The sequence below is a fragment of the Lates calcarifer genome, linkage group LG5 (genome assembly GCF_001640805.2).
Source record: "Lates calcarifer isolate ASB-BC8 linkage group LG5, TLL_Latcal_v3, whole genome shotgun sequence".
Taxonomy (NCBI): Eukaryota; Metazoa; Chordata; class Actinopteri; family Centropomidae; genus Lates; species Lates calcarifer.
The window spans coordinates 18,548,351-18,565,539 of NC_066837.1; the positions used below are offsets into that span (position 1 = coordinate 18,548,351).

General features: G+C 39.6%; 3 protein-coding genes across 4 annotated transcripts in view; 2 read left to right on the forward strand and 1 right to left on the reverse strand.

The window, feature by feature from the left end:
- The window catches only part of evi5l (EVI5-like protein), a 34,854-nt gene extending 29,110 nt beyond the window's left edge, over positions 1-5,744 (forward strand). Inside the window, 1 exon segment of the mRNA XM_051070701.1 lies at positions 937-5,744. Within this exon segment, the coding sequence (XP_050926658.1) occupies positions 937-1,254 (318 nt within the window). The 3' untranslated portion in view covers positions 1,255-5,744.
- Positions 5,745-6,595: 851 nt separating this feature from the next.
- Positions 6,596-14,959, forward strand: LOC108875857 (zinc finger protein Gfi-1b). Of its 2 annotated transcripts, XM_018665023.2 has the most exons (7): positions 6,596-7,013; positions 7,208-7,250; positions 10,491-10,805; positions 11,072-11,253; positions 11,873-11,998; positions 12,107-12,272; positions 12,818-14,959. In XM_018665023.2, exons 3-7 carry the CDS (start codon positions 10,538-10,540, stop codon positions 12,994-12,996), a joined length of 921 nt encoding a protein of 306 aa, XP_018520539.1. In that variant the 5' UTR covers positions 6,596-7,013; positions 7,208-7,250; positions 10,491-10,537; the 3' UTR covers positions 12,997-14,959. The 2 variants fall into 2 exon arrangements, with proteins under 2 accessions (XP_018520539.1, XP_018520540.1); XM_018665024.2 differs by lacking the exon at positions 7,208-7,250.
- LOC108875858 (lysozyme g) lies at positions 13,526-16,141 on the reverse strand. Its single transcript, XM_018665025.2, has 5 exons — positions 15,980-16,141; positions 15,736-15,813; positions 15,365-15,561; positions 15,110-15,260; positions 13,526-15,017 (listed from the first exon to the last, which is right to left on the reverse strand). The coding sequence occupies exons 1-5, from the start codon at positions 15,981-15,983 to the stop codon at positions 14,884-14,886; spliced, it is 564 nt and encodes a 187-aa protein (XP_018520541.1). The 5' UTR covers positions 15,984-16,141; the 3' UTR covers positions 13,526-14,883.
- Positions 16,142-17,189: the final 1,048 nt, after the last annotated feature.

The following is a 17,189-nucleotide window of genomic DNA, read 5'->3' on the forward strand; positions in this document are numbered from 1 at the left end:
CTCGATTTATAGACTTATTTCCTCGTAGTTTGTCATTATTTTTGATTTGAAATGTATAGTCCCAAATCTTCGAATTCTTGCAACTCACAGTTGATGTTTTGAAACTTACTTGTGAACTTTTTAGAGTTTTAAAACGTCAATAGAGACACATGAGGAGCCGGGATGTACTTTTGCCTCACCTCATATACAGTGTAGCTATACTGATGTACTGTTACAAGGCATCATCATCATCCTTGCAGATGATGAAAACTAAACATTACACTTTGAGCTTCTTTTTGTGTTTTACCTCCTCTAAATATGAGCTTTGCCTTCTTGTTTACTTAACCTGAAGTAAACAAAAATTACACAAAACCATCAAATAACGTTTTAAGAAGCCTTCTGCTTCCCATTTCTCCTTCCTCTTCCTTCACATTGACACTAACTGTATGATAAATTTTTGTCAAAAAGTTGTTTAAAATGCATAGCAAAAGAGATACACTGTTGCCCTGGCCGACATGTCTTCATATATTTTATCTGTATATAAGCATCATCTTGCTGTTGGAAATACTCACTAGAGTGCCAACTTTGTATTAATCCACTGTTTAGACAAGTTCCTGGCAAATAAATAAATTTCTCCTGTTTGAGTAATATGTTATGCAGTTTTTTCTGAAAAAGGCTCACCTTTTGTAAAAGTGTAACTCTGTATTTGTGAGCCATTTTTAAAGATTAGCCTCTTCAGTTGGAATGAATGGGGTAGGGAAGGAGAAGGTTTAGAGGAGCGGACTAACAGTGTTTGTTTGGTCTTTTCTCTGGATTTATTAACACAAAAATTGACTAATAATGTCATCCTTTCAAATCCAGGCCTCCCTGATTTCTGAATGAAATCAAAACACAACTTACCCGTAGGACCCCCCCCCCCCACATTAAAAACATTAAAACCTTCTTCTCTGTATTCAGATCAGGCAGTTGCGAGGGCAGAAGGCGGCCCCCAGCTCCAGGGTCAATAGTGGAGGTGTAAGTACCACTTACCAGGATCTCTGTCTGGCCAGCCCCGCCTCCGCTGAGGGAGACTACCTGAGTTCAGACGAGGACCTTCTCCCCAGCCCGCTGCCTCCCAACGCCCTCTACCCCAGCCTGTCCGGTCCGTGTCACCCGTCCCCCCGTCTCGACAGCGAGGGTAGCACGGACAGCGAGGCTGAGGAGCGCATGCAGACACACCCGGACCCACAGCAGCTGTACGGCAGCATGGTGTGCGCAGAGGGGCTGGATAACTGAGAGCTGGAGCGGGTGCGATGATTCCATTGGATTTCTTTAGCCTAAAGAGACGCTGGAGCTCCACAGGACGGGACTGTACTACTGTAAACCGGGACTGCTTTATCCAATCCAGTCCTCCTCCTCGGCTTTTCCAGTGTTTACCTTTTACTTGATGCAGACATAATGGCATTGATTGGACCTCTTTTGGTCATCACTACCTGTAGTCTCCGCTCCTGTTACTGCCTCCACCACCTTGTTCCCCACACTGTCCTGTTCCCTGTCAAAGAGGTAATATAAAGCCTCTCTCCTTCTCCCCATGTGTAGCTGCGCCAGAAACTGTCTGTCAAAATACATATCCATCCAAACATAAAACATATGACACACAAACAAACAGAGTCTGGACCAGCAAGACTGCTGCTGCTCGCTGCTTGTGGGATCAACCACGGGACCCAAATCTGTGACCGTGCCCGGGAGTGAAACATGGGTAGACAGATAGTAAAGAACTCCTCCCTCTACCTGTAAACTGAATAATAGACACTAGACACACTGTATGCTTTGTCTACCCTTATATAACTCTCCTTCCTGATTGGTTCAGCGTTAAATACATCTTTATCCCCTCTTTTCCCTTTTTATGCCTTTCTTTAGGAATACACACATCCATCTTCACTGCCTTCAGAAAAAAAAAAAACCTGTATCAGTCATCCGTTCACAAAAGAAAATTCAACATGGTGATGAGTATGAGAGGGAGAGGTACAGGGGAGGAACATGTACACATCAAACTATAGGCTTATCACAAGATGGCATTCATAAGTGATTCATGAACACTTTAACATACTAAATATGTGTGTTGTCTGTGTCTGTGTGGCTTGCAGATAACAAGAAAGCAAGTAAGTTAATACAAGAGCTCATGTCAAAACATATTCACCATGACCCACAAAAAAGGAAGGAAGATACTCAATGTTGCCAAATCTTTTGTTTTAAAATTATTTATATGTTGTAATTTATTTTGATATTTTTTTTATTTTTTTATATATCTATATGAAACTATAGGAGCGTAGAGATACCGACAGAGGCCAAACTTTCTACAGCGTCCTTTGTGCCAACTAGTCATCTGTTACAGGTTTACTGTGACACTGAGTGTTTCAGAGATGGAAAACGTGCTGCTATGATTTAGAATTTTACTTCTTCTGTTGTTTTGTTTTGTTTTTTTCTTTTTTCTTTTAATCTTTGTGAGCAGTTTAACGTGATTTCCTCCCAGGAGCTTCTCAGCAGTTATCTATGATGGAAATCGCGTGGTTTCTTCCAAAACCAAACACTATGGTTGTATATGTGTGAGTTAAAGTTCGATATTTTTGGAACTATGTTTATTCGCGGTCTGTCTGAGAGTTAGAATATCGGGAGGCCGAGTGGTTATGTGTTTTATTCTGGTGACTTTATGTGGACAGTCAAAAAAATGTCCAGCACGTCACCCACTCTGAAACATTGGCTCAAGTAAAAACGAGTCAGTGATGTCAGTTACACAGCAATATCTAGCTAGCACTAGCTAGAATTAGCCAACATAAGCTGGTGGTCATACCAGACCAAGTGAGGCTGTACCAGCTAGTAAAACCCCAGAAAGTACTGAATTGAGCAAGGATGCATTTATTGCTTATTTATTGCATTTTTAATTTATAAGGGAATTTGTGATTTCCTCTATGAAAAGTTTCTTAGTCACTAATGAGTTTTAGAAGTGCCGGAAGGTGAATTGTTTTAACCTTCGCACAGAGCTAGGCTAACTGTTTCCCCATGTTTCCAGTCTTTTACGCTAAACTAAGCTGAGCTAAGCTAAGCTAACATCTCACAGCTGTGGCTTCATAATTAACAGGCAGACATGAGAGTGGTGTCATTTCTCTCATGTAAGCGAAAAAGCATATTTTCCAAAATGTCAGACTGTTCCGTTACTAGTCAGTGTCCCATACGAGCAAAAAGAAACCTCCAGGTAGCAGTGCTGATCTGGAATCACCAGTTCACGTGCTTATATCACATATCTGACAACTAAAACTGCAGCATGTGGGCCAATGAACGTGGAGGGAACATCAGTTCATACTGTAATGACTGTCGTCATGACACGAGAGCGTGTAGGTGGAAAATATTTTACATATCAAACATTAATATATTCTGTGTAAAAAAAAAAAAGGTGTAAAATGTATGGAGAAATATGAAATATACAGTGTGACAGGAACAAAAGTATATAGATAAGATTTAAAGCTGTATTACTGTCAGTCAAGTCTCACTGAAGATGATGAGCAGGCGAGTGTGTATAGTTTATCAGACAGGGTGTTGCATGTAGAGCAATGATCTCTGCTTTTTGCACTACAGAGAAAGAGAAACTCTCTGCTCATGACATTAAGCAGCGAGAAGAAGGGACCCTGACGTGATCTAAATACTTTACTCCAACATTAACCATCCTTACTTTGTATTGTGCTTCATTATTCCTCAGACTGAAGATTTTTTTTAAAATTCTCTAATGGCCCACTTTATGCTTCATATAATTCTGGCATTTTTGCTAAATACAAATCAAAGGATGGTTAAGCAGCATTAAAGCATTATTGCCTTCTCAGAAATAAGGAAACTAGATCTTCCAGTAATGGCCATCTAGCTAAAGAGGATGTTGGTTTTCCTACCCTGCTGTTGCAAATAACAGCTTTTTAGTGGTGATTTGTGGGTGCAGCAACTGAAATCTCTACACGGGAATCAGTGTTCAGACATCGTCCGACCATGTGAGTGTTGTACAAATGGTTTCAGCTCAGTTCCTTCTAGTTCTTAGTATGTACAGAATGTAGACTGCCGTCAGCTCATTTACAGGCATGAGATCTAAGCTCTTAAATTCATTTACTTTGGGTCAAAATTGGCTGAATTCGTCCCTTAGAGTTAAAATCTTTCCGATTTTCATTATGTTAAACCCCCTTTTTGCTGTTATACAAAAATTATACAGAAATTTTCATTGTCATCAGCGAAGCCCGTTTCTCCCTTGCGAGATTCAGAGGATTTAGAGGAAATTACACTTGGCTGATATGGAAAAGTTGGTGTATCGATAAAAGCAAAATGTGACAAAGTGTGGTGGAAACAGACCTAGTCAATAAATCATCAGGTGCTGAAATGAAAAATTGCAGCAGACATAAGCATAAAATCTGTGCAGAGTGACGAGGAAACTGTAATGTTCCTCATTAATACACAAAGAATACATACATGCCATATTTCCATCATGTTATCTAGCTTGTTCTCCACCGTTTTAGATTTGACTGACGCTCCTTTGATCACATCATCTTGTCCTGCAGTGGTTTACTGTCACCTGACTGGAAATATGCAGCACTGATTTGTGTTCTCCTGTGATGATTTTTGGGAAATTTGGTTAAAATTTTTTGCATTTGTGGATGGAAACCCAACTATTGTTAACTGTTTTCTTTAGTCTTCTTTACTGAAATATATTATTTGTCTGGCTGCACTGTAACCATAGGCACAAATTGCTCTTCTTCTGTCACATTTCTGACAGAGTATGTTTCAAACTTAACTCTGGGACCTGTATTAGTAAAATGTGTCAGTCGTTACCACCAGTAACCACAGGTTTTGCCAAATCTACCATGACTGAATATAACTTCAGTATTTCAGTTTGCATTTCAGTCAAAAACCACATACATACTACATATTTGTAGGAAGCTTCCGTTCATGACTGAGTTTCCTTTCCAAAATGAAATCTAATCTGGACCCAGATCAGTGCTTAGTGTCCTTCAGCACACAAAGACATGTACACTGCTGTTCAGTGATGGTGCTCTGTTCTCACCACTGTCTAAATAAAACTCTATCTACTGTGATGAAACTTTGATAAGTTTGTAAATTACTTTTGAATATGGTACTAGCTCTCATCCTTAATATTATTTTTATAATTACCACCAGTACTTTGCTTTTTCTCCTGCTAACAGCATTTCATGAGATGATAATGATGAGACATCATAACGTGCCATAAAAGTAGGTAGATTTACACTATGACTTCATGTATGTTTAACAGGGGTTTCATTGACAAGTCAGCCACTACAGCCCCTCATTAAACAGTCATGTAATTTACAGTTAATTTTGCGGATGAAATACGATCACACTGTGCTGCTCCAGATTTATCGTGTTGAAACTGGAACGCCCACGCATTTTCCCTTATTTAAGACGGGGAGTACAGTGATGCAGTGCTAAACGATGAGAGTTTTTCCTTACAGACAGTCCTCATCCTGGTTAGTCTGGTGTAGGATTTCTCTGATTTATGTGCTGTATGTGACGGCTGTTTGATATCCACAGCATCGTACCCAGGAACCTTATCCACCCTCTCTCTTTCTCTCTTGCAGTTCAACTGATGTTGTTGTCAAATATATTAAATGACAGAAAAGATTATATAAATTCCAGTATGATAGGGAAAAAATACATTTCAGTGTTCTGTATCCTATGAATGATACAAAATAAACTTTGACATTGCACCTTTGCAAAGGCCTGATTGTGTTGTTGGTGTTTATTACTGGGTGATCATATTTATCCCAAAGCCTCATAAATTGCAAATGCACATGTGCTTAATAGATTTTGCTCTTGTCTCCCCTCAGGTCCATGTTGACCAGAAGCAGGTTCAAGGTTGTAGGAAAGGTAAGTCCCTAAAACAGATGGGCACTGTAGTTTTTTTGGCAGACATTAGTCAGACAGGAGTGAATAGTGCATTTGGTCTGGTAGTGAGTCTTTCCATCAGCACAATTGTGTACGTGGGATTGACTCAAAATAAACTACAGTGCCCATGTTCGTCCTAATGAAGGAACAGCTCTCACAGTGCAACAATGTAACTAGTTGATGTGTTTTTAGTGGTGAGAGGAATTATATATATCAGACTTTAGCTACGCAGTGCTTAGGCCTGTTAGTAGGACCAGTTCATGATGTTGATTCTGATGTTTTTATCTGACTTGTTCTGTGTTTGTCTTATTCTTTTAGGGAACCATAATTAGAAAGCTGATTCACGTAAGATAAAATCTGAGAATAGAAACAATAAAGTTGATTAGATGAAAATACAAGCAATAATCATCCTATCGTCCACAGTGCATCCTCAGGTTTTTCACCCCTATTTATTTTCGAATTTATTCATGTTTTCTCATGTTGTGCATCTTTCTGTTTAGGAAACCAGACCTGGTTTCATTGAAACTGTCTGGTTTCATTGAATACTACAGAAGGGAATCTGCTGTTGCACCAGCCTGTTTCTTTTTAAGCTTGACCTCAGTGGTCTATTTTGAAATACAACTGTGTCAACATACTGTGTCAACACTTTCTGAAGAATTTTCAGCACTGTCACCCATCCTCTTCCTCTCACATAGGCTTTATCTGTCTTCACTAGATTAATCTGATGCCGTGTTAAGTTTGTGCATCACTGCAACATCTAGACAGAGTGCACAAGAGGGTTTTTAAAAAAGTAGAGCCGGACAGGTTTCGAGCTGCTGCGAGTGTGCAGTGTTTGGGTTTTGAGTGTGAGGAAGCTGTGTGGTTAGAGTGTTGGCTCAAAGGTGTCAGAGCTGAAAACACTTCCTCGTCCTCTTTTACTCTCATCACTCCGACCTGCAGAGAACACCAACGGCTCACAGTCCAACTCAGAGCTGGCTGACCTCACGTGTGACTCAGATTTCACATTGTCTTAGTTAACTTGATATAAGACTCCTATCTCAGTAAAATTATTAGTGTAACGTTTGTGTGTGACGTTAAGAAGCACTGGGGGAATGTGAAAACTGGTGAGTATTTGCATATTTATTTCTGAAAACTATCTGGTTCTAGAGAGCTACTACAGTTTTGGTTTGGTTTGTTGACATCTATATCTATATATCAATGTTTAGTTTATTTTTCCTGATGATTGCATGATGATTCAAAGAAATATGTTTGAGCTGTCTAACCAATGTAGATTTTTCTTCCTAACTTTGATGTTCAGATAAAGAGAAGACAGCAGCAAGTTGTGTTGCATCATTTCATAAGTAAGGATCTGTCTTTTAGAAGGAATTCAGATAACAATCAACATGTTTTGTCATCATTTCCACATGACTATGTCAATAATTGTTTTATATTCATTTATTATAAAAGCAAATAATACTAATAACAATAATAACAATCTATGTTAGTGAGTCAAGCAGTCTTATAGTAATTGTCAGAGTCCATGTACACAATCGTTTATGAGCTGTTACTAAAGCAGCTCAAAAGGCTCAAAAAAGACAGCTGTCAATTTTATCCCACCATCTTTGCTCTTCTGTAAATATAGTGACACACACACACACAAATACACACATTTCATGAACTTTTCAAGCAAACCAAAAAGCAAATTCTTAAATTCCTCATTCTTTAAAAAAAAAAATCAAACAAAATAAAATGAATAAAACATCTGTTCACACTGAGCTTCAGAAAAATCTAATTTAAGGACGTTCTGTTTTCGTCGCTGAGAGAGTATCATAATTACAGCCCTGATATTCAGTCTGTGCAGCTGTCTGTATATCGGCCCATCGTCACTGTAGAGACAAATCGTTGAAAGCTCAGCCATTATAAAATGAAACACAGTCTAAACCACCTTCCTTTAGCTTGTTGTCGATTCATACTGAGTGTGGCAGAGAATACAAACCGCTTTGAAGCTACGATCACAGCTCACTAACTTTGTTTGACTGTTGGCATTGTAATGTTCAGTCTAGTCAATATTGAGTACCAGTCTGAATATGTCATTCCTCTGAACTAAACAATACAAAAATCAAAGATGTGATACCACACAACAAACAAAGAGGCACACAGATGAAATGAGTATTTGAATATGCATCACTATGCAGAAAATAAATTCAATAAAATCAACCCTTTAATCCAGTCACAACAGCTTCAATTTTCAAACAATTTATTGGATTTATGGTTTAAGAAGTATGAATGTGGATGTACAAACACACATATGAACAAGCCAGTGAGGTGCACATAAGAACGTTCATGCCAAGACAAGATCTAACAACACTTTGGCAGGGCATACAAAACAACTTCGTAATCAAAATATAATACAAGGTGAAAAGGCCACTACAGATTTCTTCCCCTCTAAAAACTCTGTAAAAGAACTCAATATTTTCTCCAGGGTAACGTCTACTCCCCTTATTATACATGTACGTTTTTCATGAGGAAGAGAGTGCAAGAGACCAACAAACCAGAGTTGGTCTGTTCGCCGATTTCCAAAATTGGGCTGTTATGTTTTGCTTCTAATAAGGAGACAATAGTTATTCTCTTATCTGTGTTGCTTAGTTTGCGTGTATGAGAAAAAGATTTTAATGGATAAATAGTTAAGGGCGTACACAGACGTACAGACATAAACATTCAAGTACTATACTATAAACTAAGTTTTGAGATACTTGTGTTTTACCTGAATGTTTCCATTTTAAGTTACTTTATACTTCAGGCACCATTTCAGAAGGAAATCTAGATTACAATATGTATTGTTAAAGATTAACTTTTTTTGGCTTGTGATCCCTTACAAAAGGCCCCTGGTCACATTTCACATATCTATGGTTGCATTTAAATGTCTGGTTTCGTTTCAACGACTGTTTGAGCTCGAAAAGGTAAAATTACCCAAAGAAAAAGCACAGGTTATTGAAAAGTTTCTTTAAACATAAGTACAAATTTGTGCAGGAGAGCTTTAGTTAGTTATTTAGTTAGTTAGTTAGTTATTTAAACTATTTAAATGCATCTGAAGTAGTTAAAACTCGCTCTGGCAGTGCAGAAAAAGAAAAAGAAATAATGGACCTTCCGTGTTCCATGTTACATGTTGCGGTATATCAGGAGCACAGGCTTTAAACCTCATCATTACTCACTATTATGTTTACACATTTGTCTGAAGTCTCTGTGGTAATCTCGTCATTTATGTCCTTAAACCACACAAGCCTTTTTATCTTCTGAGGAGACCTAGGAACTGCCCACCATTATTTTATAAAAGCAAAAACATCTGTCCTCTCGTGGAGTGATGGTTTACTGTCATCTTCTCTACAGGGGTGACAGTAGGTGAAGATAAGGGAGTCAATCCCTTAAATATGTAGGCACTAATATACTTTTTTAAACAACTTAACAACAGCTTCTTTCTTAAACTTTAGGAAGTCTAAACATGCAAGCAATCATGTCACTTTTTTTATTTTTTGTTACATGGTCTTAACGCGTCAGTGTCCTCCACTGAACTCCTCCACTGCAGTGTCACCTTTGCTCAAGTGCGAGCACTGAGTCATGAAATGTGTTGCCGTTAAATGACATAGTTGCAATTCTGATATGACTGTTTCTGTCTCACTATCACAGACCAGGTTTGTAGGAAATCTAAGTTCAAATGTCAGCTTCAATCACACTTCAGGCTACTTTCACCTGCTGTGTGAATGTCACTTTAGAAGAGGGTTCCAAATATGAGAGAGTCTGCCAGAGAGGGAAAGAAAAAAAAAACACCTCTGTAGCCTTTAATGTCAAGTAAGCCTCCGATGGCAGAAAGTCATCTGACACCTGGAGTTTGTCAAGCAACTGAACCAGAGGAAAAATAGGTCTGATGTGACAAAAGCTGACTTCATTGACTTAAATGCCAAGTGATCCCAAGGGGCTGGTGGACTGGTCAAGAACACAGAACAATGGTCAGAGCAGCACAGAGAGCTCCACGAGGAAAACCTCATCTAGATCACAGACACTATCACACAGAGCAAAGATTCAAAGTAAATCAGATGTGTCTTAGCGTGGCAGTTTTACTATATTTCACTTGTTGTTATTTATCTATACATGTCATCTTGTCAAATATTGGTAGCTTTTCTTTTTTTGTTTTCTTTGGGAATTAATCTGTGAAAAAAATGTGAAAAAGGTGAAAGGGTCACAATACATTCAGAAACAGAACTATAATCAACATGTCATATATCGTATCAACATGATAACACTTTTTTTTCTCAGCTCAACAGTGGCAACAAATCTGCAGTAAATGTTAAACCAGTTTTGTACAGTGTTGCTGCCCTCTTCTGGCCAACACAAACATCTTGTGTAACCCTTTGCTCCATCATTTTAGTGCCTGCCTTTAGTTAGCATTTATAAACTACTAATATTGGAGGATAAAAATAATCATTTTTTAAAATTGTTGTACAAATATGTAACCAGTAAGATTCAGATAAAACATCAAGTTAAACATAGCTGTACTTTTAAACACCCTCATTAACACTGGAATTCTTTTTTTTTTCACCCTCTAGATAACTTTGATTTCAGGTGTAGAGCAGGTCTTCCTCCCTTATGAGCGATGCCTCGTTCTTTCTTGGTGAAGCGAGGAGGGCTGCACCACCCTCGGCCCACAGCAGGAAGCCCCAGCCCTGGGTCAACCCCAGTGATGTTCAGCCAGCTACATCAAAAGATCCAGGGGTCCTGGGATACACCCCTGGAGTTCTCCAAAGCAGAAACACCAGATAATAACGCAGAGTCCATCACACTGTTGTTGCAGCAGGCCCCTCCTGCTACCAGTCACTCTGATGGGAGTGGGCACCTTCAGCCATTGAGCCCTAAATCTTATGGTGGGTAACAGAGCAGCTTCATGTTCTTTTGCTCTTTCTCTGTTAACAGAGGCAGAAAAAAAGTAAGAAATGCTTCTTAGATAACTACAATTTTAAAAAAAAAATGATGTGTTTAAAGGAGAAACAGGACAATTGTTTAACAATTTTGTGAAGCATTATATAATTTTGAATTAATTCTAATGATCTAACATAAGATATAAAATCATTTAAAGGTGTATCATTCCAAATTTGCAGATTCTAACAGGTCTGTCTGTCTTTCTTCTCAGACTGTAGACCTGCTGAGCCTTGCAGTCCTGTCAACTCAAATACTTTTACCCCCGTGGAGAAGGTCGACTCTGGCTCTCCCACACCGGCAGTATGGTCCAGTCCTCAGATCCTGAGGGAGACCAGGAGCAGCAGCTGCTCGAAGATCAGCGCTCCGAGGCAACAGTGTCCACTCTGTAGCAAAGTATGACATCCCTCCATTACATCAATAACAATAACTCCACTTTATGATTTATACTTGCTATATTTGAAGAACACAGTTTGATTATTACAGCTGAGTACAGCTGAGGCTGATGGGAGCTGTCGTTAGTTTTGAAGGTTTATGGTCAGAAACCAAAGTGTTGAACGAGTTAAACATTTTGACCTGATGGTGGTGCTAGAGGAAAAGAAAGTGGAGCAGCAGAGTTATTACAGTTCATACAGAACAGAAGAGGTGTTTTCACCTGCTCCCTGCTTTCCTCACAGAGGAAAGCATGCTGGGTAAGAGTGGATTTTACATGCAACCTCAACTATTTTCTCTAATACATTCATTTCAGCTGTAGTCAGGCTGCCAAACTAGACCTTTTAGCATACTTTCCACATCTGAAGTGTTGTGGACCATAGTTCTTTCTGAGTTTCAGCAAAAAAAAGACCTAAGGATTTTGTAAACATTGCTTTCAGATGTAAGATGTGCAGAGATCGTAGTTCAAAGACATGTAATGCTTCCAGTAATTTCTAGAGGTAGTTTCCCACCTTCCCATTTCCTGTTACAGTTATTTCTTTAGTTGTGTCAGTGTTAAACTGTGTTCATCTTGTCCTTGCAGATATTTTCATGTCTGTCTAGTTTGAAGACTCACATATGCAAAAGTCATGGAAGCAGAGCGCCTCTGTCAGCAGCACACATCAAGCCCAGGAGGACAAATACTCCACCATCACCAAGCAGGGGCAAAGTCAGTGTCATTTTTCTTTTTATACTGAATTATTATTATTATTATTGACACATGCATACATGATGTGGAACACTCCTGAGTCCGTAACCTCAGTGCCTGTTGTTTCAGGAGAGGACGTTTGGCTGTTCAGTGTGTGGAAAAGTGTTCAAGCGCTCCTCCACCCTCTCCACTCACCTGCTCATACATTCAGACACCCGGCCGTATCCCTGCCAGTACTGTGGCAAAAGGTTCCACCAGAAGTCTGACATGAAGAAACACACCTTCATACACACCGGTGGGTTTACTGTATGTATACCCTTTAGTTGCCCACAGCTGACATCAGTCATATGAAATTATTAAACTGAATGGCGGTTTCATGTTATAGACATCACTAATACCTCCAGCACATACACAGACACAGAGAGTGATTTGTTTGGTTTATTTAAAGGATCCCATTGCTATGGTTAGCAGCTAATTAGCTCAGCTAATCTTCCTTGGATCCACACTTAACATACTATACATAACACACAACATAATGAACATTGATGGAATAATATACATGAAATTACTTCCCAAAATGTTGAAATTATATTTTTTAAGCAAACATGCCACACATCCATTGTTTTCAGCCTCTCAGATATGTCATTTTAAATTAAATAACTTTGAGTTTTGAAATTGGACAAAGCAAGTTATTTTAAGATGTACAGCATGTATGATCTGTAACTGTATTAAATAATATCATATATTTAACCATGTTAGTGCTACTCAAAAATCTTTTTATTCTATACAGTTTGAGTATGCTGTGTATTCAAATGACTTGTGCTGTTGTTTGTTTGCCAGGAGAGAAGCCCCACGTGTGTCAGATATGCGGGAAGGCGTTCAGCCAGAGCTCCAACCTCATCACCCACAGCCGCAAACACAAGGACGACCGGCCCTACCGCTGCCCCCGCTGCCTCTACAGCTTCCAGCACAAAGTGGACCTGCGGCAGCACCAGGACCACCACTGCACCTACCGCTGACTCCAACACAGCTGAGTCAGCCTTTTTCAATAAGCAGTGGTAAACACATTCAGGACAGAAAACTACTGACTGTGTTGCTTTTATGACCAAGTCAAATCTTTTATGCAAAGCAATAGTAGTTTACGTGTTAGAAAGACAGTGTTCGCAGGTTCAACACAGTATTAGTAGACTATTTCATACCTCTTGCAGAAAAGCTAAACTTGGTGACTGTGGTCACCTCGAATCTACAGTGTACTCGTTCAATTGTAAAAATCCAAGTGCCACTATTCTCTCATGTGTTTTATATTTATATACGAGGTGGTTCGTGGTTATTGACTTTTTAAAGCTGAGAAATAACATGTCATCGTTTGGTTCTTGACAAAATAATGACTGCCGTTATTATAGATGACAGCCACTGAATTCAGTTTATAAGAGACTCTGTATATTTCCCACATGGTGTGTCTTCTTCTGTGTGATCTGTGGTCATCTTAGGGTGTGGGGGAAATTGCCTGCTAACACTCAGGGCACATGAAATAAAAACACAAAACGCTGACGAGTTAGTAAAATATATTGTATAAAAAAGGGCAGAACTCCAATGTTTATGTGCAGCTGAACTTCTACAGTGAACTGATTCAACAGTGTAGAATTATAGCTTTAACACAAACAGGTGACACTACATGATTTCATAACATCTCTCACTTTAAAAGCATCATCAGTGTCAGCTAAATGATCTAAATCCAGAAGCAGTGCAGTCCACAGTTTCCACAATTTATCACAGCAAGAGTTCACACTGAGCCCAATACATAGATGTATAATTTGTTCTTTTGCTTTGTGTTGTGTTTATTTAGCTTAAGTTTCAGAGATTTTTTGTTCAGTTGTCAAACTCCATATAAGCTCTGGCAACAACATCATTGGAGTAGTTTCCACTTGTTGTGTTTTTATCCACTTTATCATAGGAGTGGGCGTTTCCAAACCCCCATACTGTAGGCTACTATCCCTCGTGCAGAAATAATAAAAGAGAAAGTCAGCAAACAAAGTGTGAAGAAGGTTGATACATGTACAAGTCGACTGATTCAGTAAAACAAACCTTTCAGCTGCTGCTTTCTGCTCCAGCTGGGAAATTTCTCCTGTATCTTTTCACTCAACTCAACCAAGATCTAGATGGAGGTGTTCCTCACTGTCCCAGAATGAAATGGCTTGAAATGGGTTGGACCCTCCTTGTAACATGAGGCTCTACTGGGGAAATGTGAGTAAAACAATAGTAGTTGTTAAACCTCCATCAGTCTCCAGGTTTTTACTGTGGTCTCCTCAGCCTCTGTCCAGTGCTTTTCCAGCCCTGGACTCTCTGGAGATGATGCCAGCAATGAGAACTCGATGGAGAGCTATCACCAGCAGTGCTGTTGCACACTGACCCTCTGTTCACCCTGCAGGATGGGTGTGTTTAATGTATATTCTCCCCCAGCAGAAGCCCCACCTCCTCTGCTTTAGAGGAAAAGGAGGAGAAAAAAGGAAACCTCATTTACAAGAAATGGCACCTGACTGTAACTGGCACAGAGTGCAGGCAGACAGGTACAAACAACAGATTACTACATACAGGTAGCAGGAAGAGGAGTCTACAGTGTTAGCAGCCCAAAGGCAAACACAGTGGACAGTGGATAAGCAGGTGGACCTGGAAACAGGAAGAAGGTATGGGAACATTGGTTGGATGAGTATGACAGGGAGGCCAATAAACAGGGCTGAGACAGAAATCATGACAACTAAGCTAAATGAACAAAGAAGTCATGTTTGTTTTGGCTCTATGTTATGTTTATGCAATGTAAGTTTTGACATAAGACACACATTACAGTGTTTCATTTATGAGTCACAGGAGGATCCCTCAGAAACTTTAGTTGTGAACAGCTTCAGCTGTTAAAAGCCGTTGCTTTTGTACCACTGAGCTCTGGCAACAACATCATTGGAGTAGTCTTTCCCTGTTGTGTTTTCATCCACGTTGTCATAGGAGTGCACGTTTCTATCCCCCATATTGTAGGCCGCTATCCCTCCTGCGGAGACAAATACAAATGAGAACAAAGTCAGCAAAACAAGTGAAGAAAGTTGATGCATATGTGAAGTCGGCAGATACAGTAAAACAAACCTTTCAGCTGCTGCTCTCTGCTCCAGCCGGGAAATTTCTGGCGGATCCGGTTGATAAAATAAACCAGGATCTCAGTTCCTTGGTGGAGGTGTTCCTCGCTGTTCCAGTCACCCTTAGGGGTGTGTCCACCTCCACCTGGAGTAACATCAACCTACAGAAATGGGAATAAAAATGGGTTGAACCCTCCTGTTATTGTATTGTAACATGAGGCTCTCCTAAGAGAATGTGAGTGAAACAACAGCAGTTGTTACAAACCTGCATCAGTCCCCAGGCTTTGCCGTGGTCTCCCCAGCCTCCGACCAGTGCATTTCCAGCCCTGGACTCTCTGGAGATGATGCCAGCGATGAGAGCTGGATCGATTTCATGTGCGTTTCCCACTCTGACGATTGCTGACTTGTACATATTCATTCTGTCCCTGTCAGTCTTTGCCATGGTGTGTGATGCACGCTCACCTTTTAGGGAGAAATCCAACAGACAACAGGGTTGTTGCACCAGTGCAATAAATGAATCTGTTTGTCTGTCAGTACATAGTTACAGAAACACTGTAGATACAGATGGGTAGATGACTGTTTTTTCTACAAATTGTGATCAAATCACTTCCTGTATTTCTCTGCTGCAGTGTTTACCGGAGTATCCCAGCCTGTCCTGTTTAGCAGTTTGCCATGAAGCTCCAGAAGTTTGAACCCTCATGATGTCTCCATAACCTACAACAGTTCAGTTTAATAGATTATTTCTCTGCTACACACCTGCACACTAACATTAGTCAGTCATTATCGCAAGCAGTTTATCCTTGTCAAAGGCAAACATTAAAGTTATTCTAAATTAAGCACGGTCACAGAGAGTCAAGTAAAAGAAGGTAAAAGCACCCACCCATTTTCCTGTTTCCTCTTCTGGTGGCTATCTGGTAACTGGAATGTAACACACTGCTCCTCTGTCCACTCTTCGGGGTGAACACGTACGGCAGCTGTATTTATACAGCACGTTTACTTTCAGTTTCAATATGACCTCCTTGTCTCGTCTGTCATTCTGTTGTTCATCTGCAGGGGGCTTTTTAAGCACTCGGGTTTTTCATCACTCGAGAAAACAGCTGATTTACAAGAACAAGCTTTCACTGACTGGAACAGGCACAGGACTCTTTGTGACAGAAACCCTACAGCTGTGTTTCCTTTGTTTGTTTGCTCAGTCAGCAGTCTAATGTGTAGCAGTTATGCTACTCTCAGAAGGCACACAGCTCAAACAGTTGTGCTCATTTTTATACCTTGATAGATGTTAATGAGCTCACATTTTGCAGATCAGGTGCTGAAAACTGCAGAGTGTAGTCATCAACATTATATGTGGTTTTTTTTTTTTTTTTTTTTTTTTTTTTCACTTTCGGTCTGAATTACATTTCATCAGTGTTGAGCATGGGTTTTTTTTTAACATTAGACCCAAGAAAAGGTGTCTCAGTCTTTTTCTTTCATTTTCAGTATTATAATGTATTCTGATGATGAGCAGTCTGAAGTTCAGCATTGTAAACAGTATGGGGACGCTCTGTAAAGGTCACTGTCACCCGGGTATCTGCCCTGAGAAGGATAATGAAACTGTAACACCCAGACTTTAGACAGCACCTCTGGAAATGCCACAGTGGAACAGGTCAAAGTCATGTATATCAAACAGGTATCAACATATTGTGTATCCTCTATTACTGATCGTCTTTCTTCAGTGCTTGGGACAGGAAGACTGTTTTTAACAGCAGAACCAGAGGGGAAATGAAACAGTACAGGGTGTAACTAGATACATAGTTTAGGAAGTTACACGAGGGCAAAAATACACACACACACACAGATAAAAGGGACTGGGCATGCTCCCTCACATATTCTGTTTTTTTTTAAAATCTATTTATGTTCTCAGCCATTATATGTCATCCATTGTCTAAACCTCACTGACCCTCCTAAAGTTTCCAAAGACAATAAATGTCAGGCTGAATTTCATGTGAACAACATGATGCACATTACAATAATTCTATTTATTATTGTTATTTAAAAAAAAAAATTAAACAACATGGAGTCTTGGGTTTGAATATTTCACTCAGTGTAAACAT